This window comes from Apis dorsata, unplaced genomic scaffold (genome assembly GCF_000469605.1).
Source record: "Apis dorsata unplaced genomic scaffold, Apis dorsata 1.3 scaffold_295, whole genome shotgun sequence".
Classification (NCBI taxonomy): Eukaryota; Metazoa; Arthropoda; class Insecta; order Hymenoptera; family Apidae; genus Apis; species Apis dorsata.
Window position 1 is genome coordinate 1,694,243 of NW_006263570.1, and position 22,425 is coordinate 1,716,667.

At 27.6% G+C, this 22,425-nt stretch overlaps 1 protein-coding gene across 13 annotated transcripts in view; it reads right to left on the reverse strand.

Moving 5' to 3' along the window:
* LOC102674491 (neurexin-1) overlaps positions 1 to 22,425 on the reverse strand; it is a 425,676-nt gene that overhangs the window by 133,325 nt on the left and 269,926 nt on the right. For 8 of the 13 annotated variants that reach the window (XM_031511254.1, XM_031511252.1, XM_031511251.1 and 5 more), the window contains one exon: positions 18,591 to 18,665. The exons of 4 other annotated variants lie outside the window; for them this stretch is intronic. In XM_031511254.1, the coding sequence (XP_031367114.1) occupies positions 18,591 to 18,665 (75 nt within the window). The remainder of the gene's footprint in view (positions 1 to 18,590; positions 18,666 to 22,425) is intronic. One more of the 13 variants, XM_031511247.1, reaches the window with a different exon arrangement.

Below are 22,425 nucleotides of genomic sequence, written 5' to 3' on the forward strand. Positions count from 1 at the left end.
ATTTTAAAAATAATTTAACACAAGTTATTATATCTTTAATACAATTATTTTATTATTTTTATTCATATCAAATGAGATCAAATATATAAAATACAGATATAAAATGTTAAAGTGTATTGTATAAATTGTATAATGCAGATATATGTTAAAGCAAAATAATATTTAAATGATTCATAAATAAAAAAAGAAAAATAATCAAAATTAAATAAGTTACAATGTTTGATGATAAATAAATTGATGATAAAAACAAACTTTTGATTAAAATTTCTTGCATTTTTAGGTTTTTTCTTTGATTCAAACAAAGATATAGTCAGTTAAAAAAGAGAATTTTATTATTTGTTATACATATAAAAAGATATTATAGAATAAAAAAAGAAAAAAATGTATAAGAATGTAAAATAATTCTTAATCAAATATAATCAATTATAACAGGAAATTCTGATTAGATTGAAATTTTATTTTGAGCCTGATTATTAAATTAAATAAATATTTTAATATAACAATAAATAATGAAGTTAATTTTTAAAATTATTGATTCAAATATTATATTTTTAATTATAGAACTATCATCTTTTTTTCAATGATATATTTGAAATTCGATGATATATTTGAAAAATAATTAGAAATTAAATATAATTAAAAATTGAAAATTGTGAATGTTTATGTTTCAAGATATCATCAATCAAATAAGTGACTTTCAGTGAACGAACTGTCAGGGATAATTTCATTGTGCGTGACACACGAACATTTTATAATACGTAAATAGATGTACATCTAACGACGATAAATATAGAGGTGAATAAGAAATTAAATTCTGAATGTGTTTTTTAAACGCAATATCAAGTAATGTATTAGCATCACATTAGTTAGTTTTACTTAGTTTTAATAAATTATAATAAATATAATGTTCAAATTCTATATATTCTATTTAAAAAAAAAAAAATACAAAATATAATCATTCATTGATCAGAACATTTTATTTTATATTAAATATAAAATATTTTCCTTATTTATATTTGCTTTGTTATTTGTCATTATATATTTGATTCTTTATATGTATAAGATATCCAAAATTATTATTATAAGGGATGATTTTCCCATTAGAAGTTCCCATATTAAATATTTAACTTTTAATAAAAATGAAATAGTCTTAAAATACAGATATCTACATTGTCTTATAAAAATGAATATTGTTATTCAAGGAACAAATCCAAAGCGACGTAAAAGGATGGATCAAGAATCTCTTCAATTTTCTTTTGTCATCTCTTCATCTATTTCGAATAGAATCGATTTCTTCAGCTTTTCGTTCGTTGAATATCAAAATCCTTCCAAACTCGTGCTCCTTCGTTTCAATGCCGTTCGATAAAATCAATCTATAAAATATGTTTATTGAAACCGAATATTCTGACTCGAGAAAGGAAAATACGAGATCGAACGATCAAGATGACTTGTTTCCTTTATTTCACGTTTCTCGAGAAATTCCAGGACGAGGAATCGTTGCCTGAAGTGTCGCTCGAGGGATCAAGGAACGGGAAAAAGAAGATGGAGGAATGGTAAAAGGCGAAGGCAAACATGAAACTCGAGAACGATTTAATTTCTATCGTTAATACGAATATTCGTAATGAACTCGTTATCCCTTTGAAAACGCTTATTAATTGATTAATTGTTAATTAGAAAAAAATTAATCGAGTAAAAGAAATTCTCTTGAATTTTTGCAGATATCGCGGATAAACTGAAATTTCATGCTATATAAATGAAAATTTGTTATTTATAGTATATATAAAAGAGAAAATTAAAGTACATTTAATTTGAACAGAAATAAAATTTTTAAATGTTGTTCTTTTTATTTATTAACTATTTCCAAATCATATTGCCAATTATATTGTATCTATATATTAAAAATATCTAAAATATCTAAAATTTATTACACAATTTATTGTTAAATATTCTGAACCTTTAAAATTATATATTAATATTCTATATTTTATATTTCATAGTTTGTTACATTTAACAAGATAACATCAATAAAATTAATATTATATTATAATATTATTATTTCATATTTTGTACAAATATCTTATTAATTTTCAAATATTATTTCTCTAATTAATTGTCTCATTACGTAATCAATAGCAACGAACAAATTTCAAAGTTAAAAAAATAAAATAAAAATAAAATAAAATCAACTTATTTGAACTTATTTTATATTTTTTTTTTCCCAAACGTTCCATTAAATCTCAAACATATGTCCAATGTATAACTTAAATAACCATCCAATTTTGTAATAATCCAATTGGAACGAAAAGATTGCCGAGAAATCGGCAAAGTACGATGATCAACGAGAATTCCTCCGTGAAACAAATGTCCTCTATTCCGTCAGAAATAAACTGGCGGCTGCGCAATTGGCCAGACCTGCGCCATTTTTTTCGAATCCTCCCAAGGATCATCACGATGAATCATGGAACTCGTTCCACGGCGAAATCTCTCGAATTAGCCGGGAATGAGAAATCTCGTTTAGACTAGGTGGCCATTCTCTTCTACGCCTCTTCCATCCCTCCACTGGCTACCTCAGCAACCGCCAACCCCTTCCTTTCGCGGTGTCCCCTCTCCCCTCCCTTCATTCCTCCTCAGAAATTCGTCTGGAAAGTCGGAACCGCAAAGTGGTGCTTCGTCGTGGCTCGAAAGGAGGATATTTCATCGGAGGAAATCGGCTCTTTCACCCTTTACCCTTCGACTTTCCAGTCACCGATCCTTCATCCCGTCTGGTTCGGGTTTGGAAAATCAGAGGACGAAATGACAGAGGTGGGGGCGATCAATTAGAAAAGTTAAATTACTTGGCGAAATAAATAATTTACTAATCCGTGCTTCCTAATCTAGGAAGTACGAAGGGATGAAGGATTCGACGAAGTTGTGTTGCGTTCTCGATTTTCGAAATATATCTTTAATTTTATTTTAATAAGTATATTTTAGAGAAACGAAGATGATAGATTTGATGAAGTTGTATTTCGTTCGTCTATCGGTTTTAGATTTAGATTTAGAAATAAATATATCGAATTTTATTTTCAGGAACGAGGATTAAAGGCTAATCAATTAGTATAAATCAATATTTTCTGAAAATAACTTTTATCACTTTAAGTTAGTCCAAGAATTTCTTTAAATATTCAATTACAAACAAATTAATCTAAATTATTCGAGTAATTGCTTAATTGAATGGTTAATTGAAAGTTTTAAAAATGAAGAGATTCTTGAATTGATTGATTCTTATATAAGTTATTTTGAAAAAATTAATTATTAAATAATTTTCAACGCAATATACTGTCAATTAATTTATGATTTTATTATCTTAGTCAATTAACACTTTATTTATTTCATTACTTAATAATAGAATAAATTCTTGAACATTTTAATAGATTTATATATTCATTATTGTAAGATTATATCTTTTATTCTTTTTTATTTTTTTAAAATTTTGTGTATTTATTGAACTAAAATGATTTTTCTTTATTATTAAGCATATTTAAAAATTTCCAATGTAAAATAAAGAAAATTTAACCTTTCTAAGTTTATAAATTTCTTTAATATCTCAAAAAAAGTGTAACGTGTAAGTGTAAAGTTCCAAGAATTTCTTCAATATTAAAAAATTTAATAAAAACGATGAAAACGATGAAAAAAAAGCAATATGCGATAAAATTGATAAACACTTTTTTAGATTGTATCGGGAATTTATCTTCTATCCTTTCATTCTGAACAAGATATTTGAATAGTTGCGGTTTCTATCGAGGACTTTGTTTAATTAAAGCAATGAAAGCATGTGACAAGAATTATCGTTGTGCTTTCGAAGAATTCCAAGTATTTGTAGCTTAAAATTAAAATCTTCCGAATTGTAGGATGTCGTGGAAAAGGGTCGATGGGAAAATTTCGTAGGGAAATTCCTTCGAAATTCGGTGGATCGTGTGCACCAATGTAAATTTCGAAATCTTTTACTATTAAAATGTTCTCAACAATATTCTAATGAAATGAAACATCTGGTTTTTATACTACCGATTAAAATTTTGAAATCATTAATAATAACAATTAGTTTCATAAAATTTAAACGCGTAAAAAGTATAAATAGAGTTTTTAGATTAGAAAATTATCAAAATTCTATCGAATTAATCACGAAATTATTAAGTTGAAGATGTTTATGTTAATTTAAATTTTTATAAATAAAAAGTTATAAAGTATAAAAATAGAACTAAAACAAAGATGTGTTTCATCTTTTAACTATTATATCATTTATTATCCGAACTAATTGGTTAAAAAAGAACCTACATTAATTTATGAATGAAAATTATATTTTTCTTTGAATATTTTATGTTTTTTTACATTCTTTAGAATCTTAAATATTTAAGTTTTTCATAGATGCATAAATTTTCGCATTTAAAAATTCTTATTAATTTTAAATCTCAATTAAATGACATTTAAATACAAAGCAATATATATAAGTTTTTATAAACTTCAGCAATTTAAAATTTAAAATTTCTATTGAAAATCAAGAAAAAGATCACTATAAGAAAGAAAAAAACTTAATTCTAAATTTTTAATCTCAATGATAAAATCAAAGTGATAAAAATTTGAATAAATACTATTTAAATAAATAGATAAATTACTTATTTGTTTGAAAGACTTATTAATCTAATGAATCCTAGAAAATTTCGCGATATTTATGTTAAAATATACATTATAACTTCCATTATTATAAAATATTCAAATTGTATAGTGGGTTGTGAGTTTTGAGTAGAATATGGCGTCCCTTATCGTTGCATTATCGGACTGGTTTCCACTGGAAGAATCATATAATCGTGACAAAAATCAGGTTGCTTAAAATAAGAAAATTAGACGTGAATGTATTCTGTGAATCCAGGTGAACTAGTTATGGAGATTTTCGTACAATTGGTGATAGAAATGTATTCTGAAATAAGAATAAAAATATTCTATCTTTACTTTTTCTTTCATTTACAACTGAATAGTTGTGTTTGATGGCAAAAATTGATATGTTTTTCTTTTTTTTTAAATTTCAAAATGCAATAGTTTTGAAAAAATAGAAATATTTATTTATTTTTTAACAATTTATCATTTTAAGAGATTGAAATAAAACTTTCAGTATTTTTTATTTTGAATACAATTCAAAATAATACAAATCCTTAAACTTATTTTTTAACATGTATTTAAAGGATTATAAAATATTGAAAAAAAATATTCAGCTCCATTGAAAAAGAAATAAACATAAAAATAAAATTGCCCTATTATATTACATTAAAAATGAAAATATTCACACAGTTAAATTTCCAAAAATTATAATATATAAAAAAGATATATGTTCAACAAAATCAATAAATTATTATATTATATAAAAGTTCAACAAAACGAACTATAATGGTCACTTCAAAGAAATTATTCAACATAATTAGGAAAACCTCGAAGAATCGACCGACCACGAACAAAAGCAGAGTTGAAGTGTCGATGTTCAATCAACTTACTCGGTAGTTAAGTGCTCTAATTACAGCAGAAAATCAAATACCTCTCTTAATTACCGTACGGGCCAAGTTACCAGTCAAATTGGGGAACAGTCAATGTTCGTGTTTGATGTCGAGTTTGCTCGAAAGAGACCCGATTTAGGTTTGCTTATGGGAAGGAGAAATTCTTCTTAGTAGTGGTAATGGAGGTGGAACCCGTGGTGAACCACAAGGACCTCTATCCCTATAGAATACGCTTAATCCGTGAAAAGGATGACAGGAGACGGATAATTCAAAGAACGAGTTTCCAGAGTAGTGAATAAAGGATCACTTTGAAGCGGTTGTAAACACACTGGTCTCTGAAGATAGTTTAGCAAGAGTGCTGTAAACTATTGCTAGCCACTCGTTTCCTTTTAATTCTCTTCACTTTTCTGTTACATACCAAGTATTTTATTTTACTTTAAAATTATTTCATTTTATAATATGTTTGATATTATACTTGATTGATTGTTTAAAGAAAAATCTTTGTCATTTTTTTTATATTTTTTCTCTTTATAGATATAAAAAAGCTTTTAGTTAATTGTTGAACATTCAATGTGTATTTTTATATTGAATATTTATGTATTTATTTATATTTTTTATTAATGTACAGTTATTATCATAATTATCATTATTGTGTTTCTTTTTTATATGTGAATTTGTTATTATATTTAAAATCTTACTTTAAGGATATTTAATTTGATCTAGAAGTGCATATTTAATTTACAATTAGTTTTGCAAATGAATTCTTTTATTTCTAATAGTTTAAATTAGAATTGTTATATAATTTTTAATTTTTTATTTTTTATCATATTTTGAACAATATTATTCACTTGAATATACACAATCATTTGTAATTTGTAATTAATTTTGACTCATGTATATTCCATATTATGAATGATTTATCAATCACAGATTATAATCCTTCTTTAATTTTTCAATATTTAAATAATAGTAGATCAAAACGAACCATTATATCTCTTGTAATACAAACGTTTACTTTACTCTTACAGTCGTAGCCATTAAAAAGATAATCCTTTCTCATGAGTGCAATCGATCTAGGGTAAACATTTTACTTTTTATGAATACGAATGTGTTTGGAAAATTTTACAAAAAGAACAGATACAAGGATCATTTACAATAGAGATTTCATTAGCTTGCATTTCAAGTTCAAACTTTATAAAAGAATGATCAAATATATATTAATGTATATTATATATGATGTGTGATATTATGTGAGAGATTGTTTGAATGTTAACTTAGCAATATAAATTGCTAAGAAATCTATAAAATTGAAAAAAAATAAAAATTTTTTTTACACAGATTAACTTAACGAAATCATTTTTATGATCAATTAATAAGATGTTATAAAAATTTTAAATAAACTTTATATTGATGTTTTTAAGAAATAATAATAAAATAAGTTTTAATTTGAAATTGATTTTAATGAATTTGGAATATTTTGAGGATTGAAATGAATCATCAAGACAAACAATGGTTATAAGAAGTATTTGCATATACCTTCATTTTTCAGTTAAGATAGTTTTTTATTAAGTTTTTATAATATTAAATTTTTATTGAATCATATGAAATTATTAAACTTTAATATATTTGTATATATATTTGTATTTAATATATTTGACTTTAATATAAATGCTATAATAATTGATGTTATAATATTATATATAATAAATGATATGCAAATATCTTTTATTACCATTACTGTACCATTTCACATTTGAAATTCTAATTTGTCGGTCGTTGTATTATTAATTTGGTAACATGAATTATTTTCACAGTTAAAAATTATTTTTCAGAATCTTATTTAAAATGATATAAAACAATAAACAAATCATTGAATTGTGAATTGAACAAATGCAAATAATTTGAAAGTTTTCATTCACCTCAAAAGAAATTAAAAACTTCTTTATTTTCTTATTCATCCATCCATCTATTTATTCATATATAAAAAAAAATTTACATCTTAAATATTATATTTTCATTTATATTCATTCATTATATTTTATATTCATTCATTAAATTTTGCCAGACAAATTTTCATTTTATTTTCAAACAAAATAAAAAAAAAAAAAAAAGAAAAAATAAAAGTCATCCCCAAAATATCAACACGCTCAAAAACATCCTATTTCCGGAATTTTCGTTTACACAGTTATTTACCACGATGCATCCTAATTTCACCCGAGATTTGACCCCATATAATATCGGTCATGTTTGTTACCAGCCGCTTGTTAAATATTCATGTAACGTTTTCGGTGAATATCCATCGAACAATTTCTATACAGGAATCCGGGGATGTTCGTAGCGCAAATATCCGCACGACATAACAACGAAAACATGCCCCGTGCCTCGTGTCAACTCGCATGTACCGTGTATCGAAGATTATAGGCAGCTACGATATTACTGTGCCAATGAAATGGTAACATCTCTCGTCTAAAGAGTTTTGAGGAGAAATAGAGAGGCAGTCTATCCTCTGCTACAATAATTTCAATGTGATATGGCCGGAAAGTGTTATTGGAATGAATCATTTTAATCAGAATCAAAATAAACAGTTCTGTTCGAATTTTTAAATGTTATGTAATGTAATGTAAAACACATTTGAAGAGTCGATTCTAAAATAAAAACAAATGTGTGCAGAAATGTCGATTGAAAATTATTTATTAAATTATTAGTAAGTTTATATTAGATAAAGAGAGAAAGAGATAGAACGAAATGATGGCGCGACAAAGATAATCTTCATATTAAATTATAAATAATTTAATAATTTGTTGTATAAATAGTTTTGTTGTATAAATGTTATTTGATGTTTGTTGTATAAATAGTTTAAATGAAACGAGACAAAAATAAGAATCCATTTCAATTTATATAAATTAATTTTTGTATATCTATTTTTATATTTGTTTTGATCTCTACAATTAATCCTCGAATGGTACTGTATGAATATATTAACATATATTAATGTATTTCATTTGAGGGAATATCTGTTTTCAAATATATTGTGGAATTTTTATTAAAAGAAGCATTATCATTAGGAATCTTCTTATGGAACAAATAAAAGAGAAACAAGTTATTTTAGAAAAGATTTCATAAGATAAACAAAACTATCAAATTATTAGATGGATATTAGTTTTATTTGACAATATAATGTTATATTATTTATAAGTTTATATAGAATAAAAGATATGATAGATATTATTTAATATTTGTTACAATGACCTCGTTTAATATTCACGAATAAAATTTTTATTTTTATGTTTCTGTTTAAAGTAAAACTTTTATCTTCAAGAACTTTTGTTTATCTGTTTTCATTGGAATTTATAATGCGAGAATATTTTTAAAAGATATTCATGGCTTGTGTTATAAATATAATGAAAAGTTATATTATTTCGAACTTTGATTTTAATCCTTTGCACTCGAAATGCCAGCCAATTTCAATATTGAAAAACATTGAAGATAGAGAATAAACTTTCTCTTGAAGTTTATAATGGAAATATCTATTACGAATGGTTGGTTTTTATAAAGAATATACAATAAAAACTAATCACAAGATTATAATTAAAAAATTATTTATTAATGCAGCCGATGATAGAAATTATGAATATCTGTCAGCGATAATAGATCATATTTTATTTTTATTAGCTTATTATCGAATAATAAGCTAATTATATCGAATAAGCTTAAATTGCACCATAAATTTCAAATATAACAACTTAGAAGAAAAAAAGAAAGTGAACAAGTTATAATTGTCATGCACGATAATAAATGCTCATTTTATGCATATAAACTATGCAAAAATACTTCTATATTTGTGCAAGACTTAAATACAAAATAATATTTGACCGTCGTCAAATTAATTTGTATCATAATCAGAAAAATAATTAAGTTTATCAGATTAGAAGTTAATCATTTGATTTGCATTATTTCAATCATATTGAAACGAAGAGTATCAAATTTTGCGCGAGACAGAAAACAAACGTCTGAATTTTCTTTTTCACATCTCGTGATCTGTTCAACTTTGCTATCCAATTATGAATCTTACGATATAACATACAAAATCATTTATAACAATCGATTGAATTTAATTTCAAATTTTATTCCACTATTTATTAACATTTATTAGTCAGTTATAATAACAATTGTTATTGTGAAAAATGATAGCAATTAAAAATGAGAATTAATATATATTATCATTTATTTCACTTTAATTGTTAAACAATTTTATCGAATTAATTCGGACGAAAAAATCTGATAAAATGTGCATAGAGATTTCTTCAGGTACATGGAAAATGATTGCTCACACTAGTTGTTGTCGATGAAATACTGTTTGACTGTTACAATAAAAAATAAAGGGTCAGTGTATCAGTTAGAAATGATAGATTTACTGCCGCGTATTTAAACACGTCGAGTTATTTTACGTGGGAAAGGGAATCTGATAAACGTAGCGTGCGATAAAAATTTCCTTTTACTGGGTGGAAAATAATTGCTCGAACTGGATATAACTGGCGAAATATTGCTTCGTTCTTGCAAACAATGAAAAATGAAAAATTTAAAAAATTCCCTATATTTTTCAATTTTCAAATTAATAAAAAAAGGAAATTATTATTGCGGTATTTAATTCATTCATATTATTTTATTTTATAATAAAAAATAATTCAAATGTTCATCAATTTATTAATCCAAAAAAATGTTTTATTCAATAAGAATCTTTGCATTTACTTCAAATGTATTGCTTTGTAATTTGTAGTTTAATAAATAATTTATACTTCGCCTAGGGAAAATCTGACAGTTACCAACTTTGCAATATCGATTTGAGTAACTTCTGCCAGGAGCCTCTTTCTCCGGTAGGAATTAATAATCAAGTATTATACGTAAATTAGAAGTTAATATATATTCATATAAAAATATTTCTTATCTACGATTATCTATTATTAATTAAATATTTCAAAAGAAGATTACTTTAAAATTATATCACATTCAAATCTTCTTACGATAAATCAAATTTCACTATATTCAACACATTGAAAAACATTATTTTTGCTTTAAGTATATCAATTATATGAATTATATCTAAAATTTGTCACATCATTTTCTTATTCATTCTTTATTCTATTTTAAAATCAACGAATCATTCAATTTAATCCCTATTAGACTATTTTTTTCATCATGAAATTACATTTTTTAATATCTCTCGAATTTCTTTCGATTCACTCATATACCATGTTCGAAAAAACTTTCATTAACTGGGCCAACTTTGCAATATTGATCAGATGAACTTCTGGACCGTGATACAAGGCGCTAGATCCTTGGATCGAGATCAATTTCATTCGAGACGATGGGACCAGGCAGTTACACAACTCAAGGGATATGGAGACTGCCTGGGGCCGCAAGTTAGTTAGGTTGTTAGGAAATGCAGGGGGCGATACGTGTCGGAAGCCAAGGTTGGACAACCTGCTCCTCCGAGAATTGCATTGGTCGAGAATTCAGCCTGAAACCGCATTCCTTGCGGTCCCTAGACGAATCGGTCACCAAGGTTCATTGGACTAAGAGAATCATTTATATCGCGAAATTATTCAAGTCTTTGCCGATGAAATAGCCGAATTTATAGTGAAATATTCAATTGTTACTAAATAAATTTGTTGGTATAAAGTGAAATTATAATTATAGTGAAATCTTCGATCGATCGTGATATTCGTTATTGATAACTTATTGGAATTTTCTATTTTAACGATTGGTTAACATTTTATATATCATATTGTAAGATATAATCGATTTATTTAATGAAAACATTTTCAATAATTATTTTCAACAGATTTTGCTTAAGATATATCCAGCATTGAAATTTTTTCACAACCAAGAAAATAAATAAATAGGCTGTGTCGTTAAGAAATAGGTATTCCATTTTATGTGTCGGCACATAGTTCATGATCACGAGGGAATATCTGTCAGAAAGCTTATCGTGTTATTCGATCTATATGAATTTCTACTAAATGGAGACATGTCGGCGTATCGTTAATATCGGGAACAGTTGGCTGTCATGGTGGAACATCTCCTTCTCGGAGGATTCACGATATTAAGGTCGAAGGGATATGTAGAATCGTGGATTGATTAATCGATCAAAATAGAAATTAGCAGTTATACAGAAGTTGTGCAGATATACAACAATGCTAGTCGAAATAAATAATAGTAAATTGAAATTTTGTATAAAATAAATTCATACGTATATTTTAAAAGTATTAAGTATTAAATATTAAATATGTATAGTGCAGATTAAGAAGGATAGAAAGAGATATATATAACTTGTGATTATTTTTATAAAAATAAACTGTATATGAAGATGAATTTTTGATATATGAATTTTCCTTTTCTTTTTTTAAATAAAAAAACCTATTATATTTAAATAATATTTTTTCTTATATCAAGAGATTATTTTTAATACAGAAAATTTGAAACAAATTTTTATTTTGTAAATTTCTCTTTGAAAAGTCAAATTTTAGATTTAATCTTTTTCATATAATGTACAATTTTCTATTTGATATAAGTGATATTTATTTTCTTATATTAATGACAATTTTTTATCACAATAGAATAATTTTTTCATCATTATCTAATTATTATTTATTATTGTTTATATTTAATATTTTGCCAACAAATATATAAATAAGTACTCACGTTATTTGAAACTTGATCCTTCAAAGTATCGCCACGTAAACTCTTCAACCACTGCCGAATAATCTTTTGCACGGTTGAAATTTAAAAGGGGAATGCACAGTCTTCCCCTTAACCCTGTCACGATGCATCCTTTGTGCGGGTTTCAATGTACTTGCCTGTGCTTTGCATTTGCCCTAGAGCTGTCGAAGTAAAGTTCGCCCGAGTTGGGGGAACCGCAAGTTGCTCGGTGCAAGCTACAAGTTTCCAGCTTGATGTGCAACGTTATAGGTCGATGCATAACCACAAGGAACTATGTCACGGCCTATAACGTAGTGGCCTTTTGTTAAAAGCATTCTGACCGTGGCAAGCGAGATTTATATCTTTGCCAAACTTCATCATCGATTCGAATATCGATCATCTTGAGTTCTGGCAATAATTTTTGCGACAAAATTAGATCTATCTGTCAAATAAGTTTTTTTTAAAGATTTTTATGATTATATAAATATACGATGAGAAACGAGAATGAGAAGATAAAGACAGTTGTTGAGTAAAGATGAGAATTTGTGAGAGAGAATAATGAATAAAATTGTTAAGTAAGATAGTTGAGATAATAGGGAATAAAAAAATATGTATAGAAGGAATTTTGAGATTCTTAATAATTTGATGTTGAGATTAGGAATAGATTCGATGAAAGTGAATTTTTGAAGATTTAAATATTGATGAAAATTCAATTTAAGATTAGAATACAATTGAAAATGTAGAATTATATTACAGTTTAATTATTTATTTTGAAAATATTGTATTTGAAAATCTAAATGTGTGATTTGAATATAATTAAAATAAAATCAAAATTTATTTGTAATATGATATTAAGATTGTAATATAAAACAATAAGATATTATAATAAAATCATAACAACGTATGTGAAAAAGAAACTATTTTGAATTCTAATTTTCTATTAATTTATCTTTCAGGATATTATTCTTTTATATTTTAATTAAAACATCATTTTCACAACATTTTTTAAATTGGTGTATAATTAGAATGCAATGTTTTATTTAGATAAATTTAGAATATTCATTATTAATAAAAAACTGATTCACAAGTTAAGAATAGTTTCAATTCATTAAAACAATTTGATAGAAATTAAAAGATTCTTGCAACTTGATTTTAATATATTTGAAAGAAAAAAAAAACAAATTTCTAGAATAAAATAACAGAGTTAATTCAATAATTTTGCAACTCTACAGTAATTTTTTAAAATTTAACATTAATTATTATCAACACAATTCCATAATTTCATATTTTTGAAATTTTCATAAGAAATAAATAAAAATTTATAAGATGCTTCTATGCTATCAATACCAACATAATTAAACCTATATAAAATATATGAATATTATATTCATTCGTACCAAAAGAAACTTTAACTTAATCATTCTAAATTTCATCTATAGTTAACCTATTCCTGCTTTTCCCCTATATCCATTGTCGTCTGACTGGAAGGCATTTTCAGGTTCGTTGGACAACTTGGCACACCGGTAGCCAAAGTAATCGAGAAATATATATTCAAAGTTATTTCGTGTTTTCTTACCCAGAGCCCCACCGTGCTGCAGCTGTGCAAGAGTTACGATATTGGTGTCGTGGTTACACGAGCTATTGCTCCACCTCGAGCTCCGTAGACGAGAATTTAGAGAGAAAGAAAGAGAGAGAAAGAGAGAGAGAGAGATAGAGGGAGGAAGAACGAAAGAAAGAGAAAAATAGAGAGAATTAGAAAGAGTTAGAGAAATAGAGTTAGACAGATAGATAGACAGAGAAAGAGATAGAGAGAGACAAAAGGAAGTTATTCGCGAGGTGAGGGAAACAAAAGGAAGATCCGTGTAAGATAAATCTTTCCATGTAAAATATTGTGTATGTATATGTGTATATATATATACGCGTATGTATGAATGTGTGATGCACGATATGTATAGTAGATATGTTGGTGGATAGAGGGCGAAACGATCGTGAGACGAGCCGAACTGATCTCCTGTGTGCTAGTGTTGGAGGGGCCGGAAGTCCAAATTTCTTTGATGTTCTCGCGCTGGTCGCCGATGCACAGATAACCTTATGCGCTCCTCTCCCATCTCTGGAAAACGATGATGACCCAGCTTTTCGTGCTTTATTATTCCGGTTAACTAGGTTACCGGAATCGGTTTCAACGCCGGTCGTTGCGATGGAAACGGGTCTAAACTGGACCGAGTTACACATGTATGCGTGTGTTTCGCGTCATTGAATAAAAAATTTTGATCATTGGAACGTTTAAAATGTTTCGAAATGAAAGAAAAAAAAAATTTTTTTTGAAATTTTAATTTTAATATTTTGGATCGCACGGTTGAAAGGTGCTTCGAATTTCATATTTCAATTCGGAAATTCTCGATTAATCAAACGAAAATAGACTCGTTGAATTAGATTTAATCCTCTGGTGACGTTACATTTGTTTTAAATATATATATAAATGGATTGAAATACATAAAATATAGGAGATAATGGAAATATCAGGATGGAGTAGTAGATATGGAATATTTTGATAATTTGAATGATTGGTTAATTGATTACAAAATTTTAATAGATTGATAAATTAACAATGTATTCACGACTTCAAGAATACTTTAAGATATTTTGTATGTAAAAATGAATATGCCGAAATAACTTAATTAATGACTAAACAGAAACTCAAAGTTTTGGGTTCGACTTTAGCCAATTAATTCTTTCTCCTTGCAGTTCCAAAGCCGGGTTTATCTTAGTTTCCATGCTGTTTCGAATTCTCGATCCGTGGCTAATCCCGATAGCTTAATTAATTGCGAAACGAACATCCAGATTCTAAAGTTTCGTTTTGTGTCGGTAAATTTCTCCTTCGAGTAATTTCGAAATGGAATTTTCTCTTCACCGATTCAATTGTTTGGATAACAAATATCCTGGAAAAATATCGAAAAGAGAGATGTGTAAACCAATAAATAAAAAAATTATTCGATTTTCAAATTTAGATATTAAGAAAAATATGGAAGAAAGGAATGAATAAATAGAATTTCAAATTTTCCTTTTCTTTAGAAATAATTGAATTTAAAAATAAAATTTTCTTCTCCTCTTCGTGATTTCAAGATATCAAATATTAAGAGAAATATAAAGAAAGAAATAATATAGAATAATTAAATTTCTCTTAAATTTCTCTTAAATTTCTCTTAAATTTCTTATTCTATTATTTATTTATCTTTATTATTATTCTTAAATTTCTTCAAATAAAATTTTTTCCCCGATTTAATTATTCAGATATCAAATATTTGAGAAAAATAAAAAAAAAATTAAAAAAAGAACGATTGGAATTAATTAATATAAACTGGTGTAAATTGAATTCCTATATATATCATTATTTTACCTTCAAATAAAACTATACATAACTGTACATGTATGATATAGATATTAAAAGATTAAAATAAAATCTTCTCAACTCTGATTTATTTGCTTATGCATAAAACATTAGGAAAAATATCAAAAAGAAAATAAACTAAACTAAATCCTTATTGAATGTTTTAAAAATAAAATTTCATTCAATATCAAAAATATATAAAAAAGAAAAAAATCTCTGAACAAAATTTCGATTTTCTATCCCAAAACTCGTTCAAATTATTACAGAAAAAAAAAATTATAAAACATAAATATAACATATTGTCATCAAAGGATTAAACTCGATCCAAATTCCATCTATTTGTGCTTTCAACGAGCCTATTTTCAATGAATATTCAACTTCGAATGGAAATTACTCTTCAGATCTCATATTTGATCAACTACCGCGAATGTCTCTGTTCCAATCCATATTTCGAAATCAATCGTCCTCGATCACGAAGGCGGCCGGTCACGAAGGACAGGCAATATCGCGTTCACACATGGAACGCGTTCCATTTTCGTCCTGAAAGAACAATTAGACGTAGATTTTGTTGCGTCAACATGCAGGCGGTGCGATTCGTTCCGTTTCTCTTTTCTCATGCATTTTCAAGTGCATCGAGCTAAAGGCAATTCTCAGACGCTTATTAGTCGCTCATTCCACGAGGCACAGAGGATGGATTCGATGAAATGAGTACATATTTATAGAATATATCGGAGAATATTCGCGTCACGTTTAATCAAAACCATTGAACGAAACGGCGTATCGCGAGCAAATTAATTTCGAGTCGAGAAATCGGCGAATTATCGCGGATAAATGTTTATCTTTCGACTTTCGAATTGTTTCGCATTGAATAGCTTGGAAACGAACGTGTTCTATATGTCGCAACGACTTTACGAATTATGGATATTTTATCGTTAATTATTAAACAGTGGATATAATTGTGAACCGATTTGACCCGTGAAATGAACATTTTTTTCGAATCTAGTTAGAAATAAGGTTACAGAAAACGCGAGAATCGCGTAGATGAGACGAGATATGAGTGACAGTGATGACAATAACGAGAGGAGCGAAGATTATTGCGTGCATGTGCAGTGACCAGTGGTGTATACCTATAGAGGCTAGGCTTTAAGATCGTGAGCAAAGAACCCCACGCGTGATCTATTTATATATATTTATATATATATATATACAAATCGTGACATGACTTCCTAACCATTCCACAAGAAAGCCTGCGGGGAAGCGACGAAAAATCGGCACGACAAAAATATGGAAAAAATTTCCAAAGTTTTAGATATTATAATATGCTTCTTTTGTAATATCTTCATTTATCAAAATATTAAACCTCTATTTTTTGAATGAATATACGTTTTGAATGCGAGAAATAGAAATTACGAATATATTGTAAATAAATTCCTTGATTAAAAAAGTAAGATGCTATTTTAAATTTTAAGAGAAAAGTTTTCAAATTTAAGAAATCAGGTATATCTATATACTTGATAATAAGATTTTTTAGAATTGATTCTCTTACAGTCGAAGTTTCCCGAAATGTAAGTCACGTTTTTTCGAGAAAGCATCTCAATGTTTTAGAAATATTGCAGCTAGTCCCAAGTTTGAATAATATACTGAACAGGAAGCTGAAATTTTTGCGAAACGTTGAAATATTTTTTGCAAAAGATACCAGGTTACATTTGAAAATATGAACTTGGATTTTTTATGGACTGACTGAGAATGAATCTTAATAAAAATAAAGAATTTTCATAAACTCATTTGAAACTTTTAAATAAATCATGCGACTGAAGAATTTTTCAAACTGGTTTGGAAGATATATCGAGAATCAGTTATTGATTATATAGTATTATACGAGCATCTCATCAAAATTATCCAATTCTCTCATAAGATTAAGCATACCCTTTTAAAAATTAACAATTAATTATTCGTTATTAATCAACAAAAGGAACAACAAACACTTAATGCTTCTATTATATATTCATAGAAATTTATATTAATTACGTAATAATTTCATAATACTAACTAATTTTTAAATTAAATATCATAAAAGAATAAAAAAAATATAATAACCGGTGAACTTTAATACGAAAAAAAAAACATTACATTAATCAAAATCACACGAGCCCGAATGGGATCTCGAAAGGATTGAAAATCGTTACAGTAAAACATTACTCGAGGCGTTCTACCTTCGACAAAAAAAAAGAAAAAGAAGAAAAAAAATATTCGATCAGAATCAGGAAAAATTCCATCTGCTCGAGTGTACTCTCTGTGCCGAAGCTAACCCAGTTCCTGCTGCTTGATCATTCAAGTCGTCGAGAAGCACGCTAGAGGGAGCTAGAGGGGGTGGTTCCGGGGGTTGAAGGCCATAATCGAGAAACTGGATGGCAGTCTGGGAAAAATACTCGAAACTTTTCATCGTCGTGCCGATTTCCCCCCGTTTCGACCCGCGTCGCGAGGTCTCTCTCGACAGAAAAGACAAAGAAAAGAAACCAAATGGAAAGAAAAAGAGAGAGAGAGAGAGAAAAAGAGAGATAGATAGACAGATAGAGAGAGAGAGAGAGATAAAGATAGAGAGTGGAGATAAAGGTACGTGAGTGGTTGGTGAAGAAAAGTTGGTGCTCTGGTGATCGCTCCTCGCTAAAAAGCTAAGTTTCGCGTGAGATTTTTAGCCAATTATATATAATATATATTATATATAGAATAATTATACAGGTGCGTATCAAATGGCGGGCGAATCAGCTTGAAAGAGAGCGAGCTTTACGAGCTTACTCTGTGTTGTGCTTCATTCACAAATCAATCTTTCTTGCTTTTTATTCGTTATTCTTTTTTTTTTCTCTCTTTATCTTTAATTTTTTTTTCTTTTGCTAAATTTTGTTTCACTTTATTTTATTTATTTATATATAATATTTTTTTTTTTGTTGTTGATTCGTTTGAAAGCTTTGGATACTGAGGCTTACCAGGTGGGACTCTGGGCTGGTGAAGGAGACCACGGTGCCGTGAAGTCGCCCCGCACTTATTGTCGCCGTAGACTTCTTAACACACGTTGCATAGGTCCAATTGCACGTGTTCGGGCCCGATTTTCAACCACGACCACGAGGGCGAGAGGCAACAACATTGAGAATCGAACTTTAGAAATTTTTTTTTTTTATTTTTATTTTTTTATTTTTTTTTACGAATTACGGACGTAAATCATCGTAGGATACTGGATGCTTCTCTGAAATGTGCCGTTTCTTTGTTTTCTTTTATTATATTATTTATTCATGGTTCGTTACTTTCCTCCACGTGATTCGATTCGAGTTTGAGGATTCAATTCGTTCGATTAAATGACAGGGTGGATTGTCATCGATGGAACGAGAAACGCGTCGCGATTCGTTTATCGATTTATACAGAGGATAATCGCGTGAAGAAATTTCTAAAAATCCTGGTCTGAAAAAGAAGATGGATTAGTTGATATTAAATCTGTTGATGGGATTCGAATTTTTCTCCCTCTGACGATTCCTGGTAAAATTGAGTTAGAATTATAATTATTTGTGAACTTATACCTAATCTTAACATTAGAACAATCAAACTTTTTGAAATGATTTTATATTTCTTGTTTTGTTATTATTGACAACATGTCTTTGTATATTTTTACAACATTTTATTTTTATAACATTATTTTAATTACATGTAAAATAAATATTACAGTTTGCTAGTTCTAGTGTTAATATTTTAAAATTGAATAAAAAGGAGAATTTGTGAATTTTAAAAATTTCAATTTAAATTGGGAATATATCTGACATAATATGATTAATTTCTTCAAGATTAACTCTTATGTTAATATACTCAGATTCCAAATTTGTTATTTTTTCTTTGAAAGATTTTCAAAATCATTTAAATCGTTCTTATTTGTCGTAATTATTATCGATATTGTACAATAAGCTTACAATTTTATTATTATAAAACTTAAATTTGATTATTGACGTATAATCAATTCTTTTTACTTTATGAATAGATAAATCGATAAAGCTTAGTAAAAAAGAAAAAGCGAAAACTGTAATGAAACTAATTTAGCAAACAAAAGAAGAAATCAACTTAAAAAGATAAAATTCCTAATTCCATTACGGGTCATGGAATTTTTCAAAATTTCTCAATCGACTATCCAACCAATCCGATGGAATATCGAACAATATCTATCTTTCTTAATCGAGCTTCGATTATTCTCTGTATCGAAACACGTTGTGTTCATCCTTTTCTGGCTCAGAATCGCGGAACAACAATTATCATCGCACGACTGGCTAACTTCAAATCGGTTTGAACGAAATCGTTACTCTCGTACCTGTGATCAACAACAAATTCGTAAAAGAGTGGGGTGTGCACGAATTTCATGGTATCTCGAATTTATTGGCCCCGATTATTTCCAGATCCGCGCGTTTGATTATCGGCCGACATTTACACGGTTCCGCGTGGCTTACATTGTCTGACATATGCACGTCGAACAAGGAATAAATTATCGCGACTTTATGGCTTTAAAACGATCCCATTCCTGAAATTTAGCTCATTGAATTTCGCGCGCGCGTTAATTCTTAATTAACGGCCCCTCTTCAATTCGATGCTACTATTGTAATGTATCGTTTCATTTAGTTAAATTTAGTTTAAATTCTACTATTTTACTATCTTTTTTTATTTCTTTATTTTTTTTTGGGATGTTTTCAGTGAGCGATTATATTATAATTGGTATCACTTGATGCACGCGTACAAGCGTTTTTATAATCAAGATTTATGAATTTGTTTTGTCCATGACAATTTGCAATAGAATAGATTTTTTTTTTAGTTGACGAACGTTTTTATTTATTTATTCATTTTATCAATAGTGCCATTTCTGGATATTTTTTTATATTGAATCATTTATGAATCGCGTAGATACATATGTAAATTTTCAATTTATTTTAAATGTCGAATTGATTATATTTTGTGTGATTTTAAAGTTTCGTATTTTTTAAATACGAAGAAATATTTTTATTCAACTAATAATTACGAAAGAATTTGTTTCATAAAAAGTAATTGAAAATAATTGAATTGTAGAAATCATTATACGCTGAATCATTCACTTGAAATTCTTTTTTTACTATATTGTAAAAAACTTAATAGAAATGATGATGATAATAACAACACGTATCTTAAATTATACTAATTGTAAAAAAGAAAATGTTTTTTCACAAAGAAACAAAAAAAAATAAGTACATATGTTTCATTTTAATGAAAACAATACAAAATTTCTTTGATGAATTCTAAAATGTCGAATTAAATTTATATTGATTCATAATATTTCTCAAATTTTCAAAGATCTCATAAAAAGATATGTACACAATCGCAAACAAATAATAAATAAATTTCTGGCATACATATATCGAATGTTTGCCACTATGGAATACGAAATATCACAATGCACGGATACGTTTGCATTATAAGTCTTTTTTAAAAGGCAATACTTACCAATTAAAAGTTAAAACGTGTCACCGGAATGAAATTAATTCGCAAATTGGACGCGGTCTTGTGTCTCACTGAATTTTGAAAATTTACACGCTAATTAAAAACAAATTATATACAACAATTACTTCGCATTTGCACGCGCGTTACGTTTTAATGTTATGCATATCAATGCTAATGCAATGTTCGAGATTTTAATTCTTATTGTGCTGGCTACCATGCATATTATTATAATGATACAGCGCGATTACTTTAACGATAAATAAAATCTTCGATATGGAAAACGTTCGTGAAATAAATATATTCATACTGTGTGAATATCCGATAATAATATAAAATTCAGAAAGTATCGTGAATTATTGTAATAATGCGTTGAATCATTTCCTTGTGAGCAAATAAATAAATGTATGTAGCAAATAATTTTCGATGATCACGTTATACGCGTGATTAAATATTAAAAATCTGAGGGAACGAATGAAAAGAAATATGAAATTTATTTTGAAAATAATAAAAATTTATACAGTATGATTTTAATTGTTGAATATTAATAGATTAGATTATTTTGTTATCTATTTTTCACGTTCATATATTTATAAATAACTTATGAATAATTATTACCAATCATTTATATTATTTGTCTACGATTATGTTTATTACTATTCATAAAAGCATAGATCGATAAATATATCATTTATCAAAATTTTATTCTCAATCATACAAGTTTATCCAAAAGCGTCATTTTAAAACACAAATACCATCGCAATGCAAAATCCATGATATTTATATATATTATGAAATACAATAATATTTATTATTATGCAAATATATACAATAATATTTGCATAATAATAGCTCTTTGCGATATTGTTTTTTCTCCTCGTTTCATTATTGATACAATTAAAAAAAAAAAAGAGAAATGAAAAAGAAAAAAATTTCAATTCAAAGATACGACACTCGATTCGAATAATAAATGCTCCTCCTACAACATCCTCCTACGAACCCCCTCATTCACCCCCTCGCCGCCACTATTTTTTGATTTCCCATTAAATCCCTGGAGCGCACGCATTACAGAGCAATTTCGTCGAGACATTAATTCACTTTAATACCGCCGCCGGGTTTGTGATACGATTTCCATTGTCGGCGCTCGAACGATCTCCTGCCAGAATTTCGCCAATTATCGATTCGTTGGCTCGCGGTTATTATTTCTCGGTGTAATTCGATTTTCGCCCGTGTATAATACGGCCCATCCCTCCTTCCTTTCCCCCAATGGCTGGGCACGCGAGCGTTTTAACGCGTCTCCCCATTGATTTATCGCCAACCAGC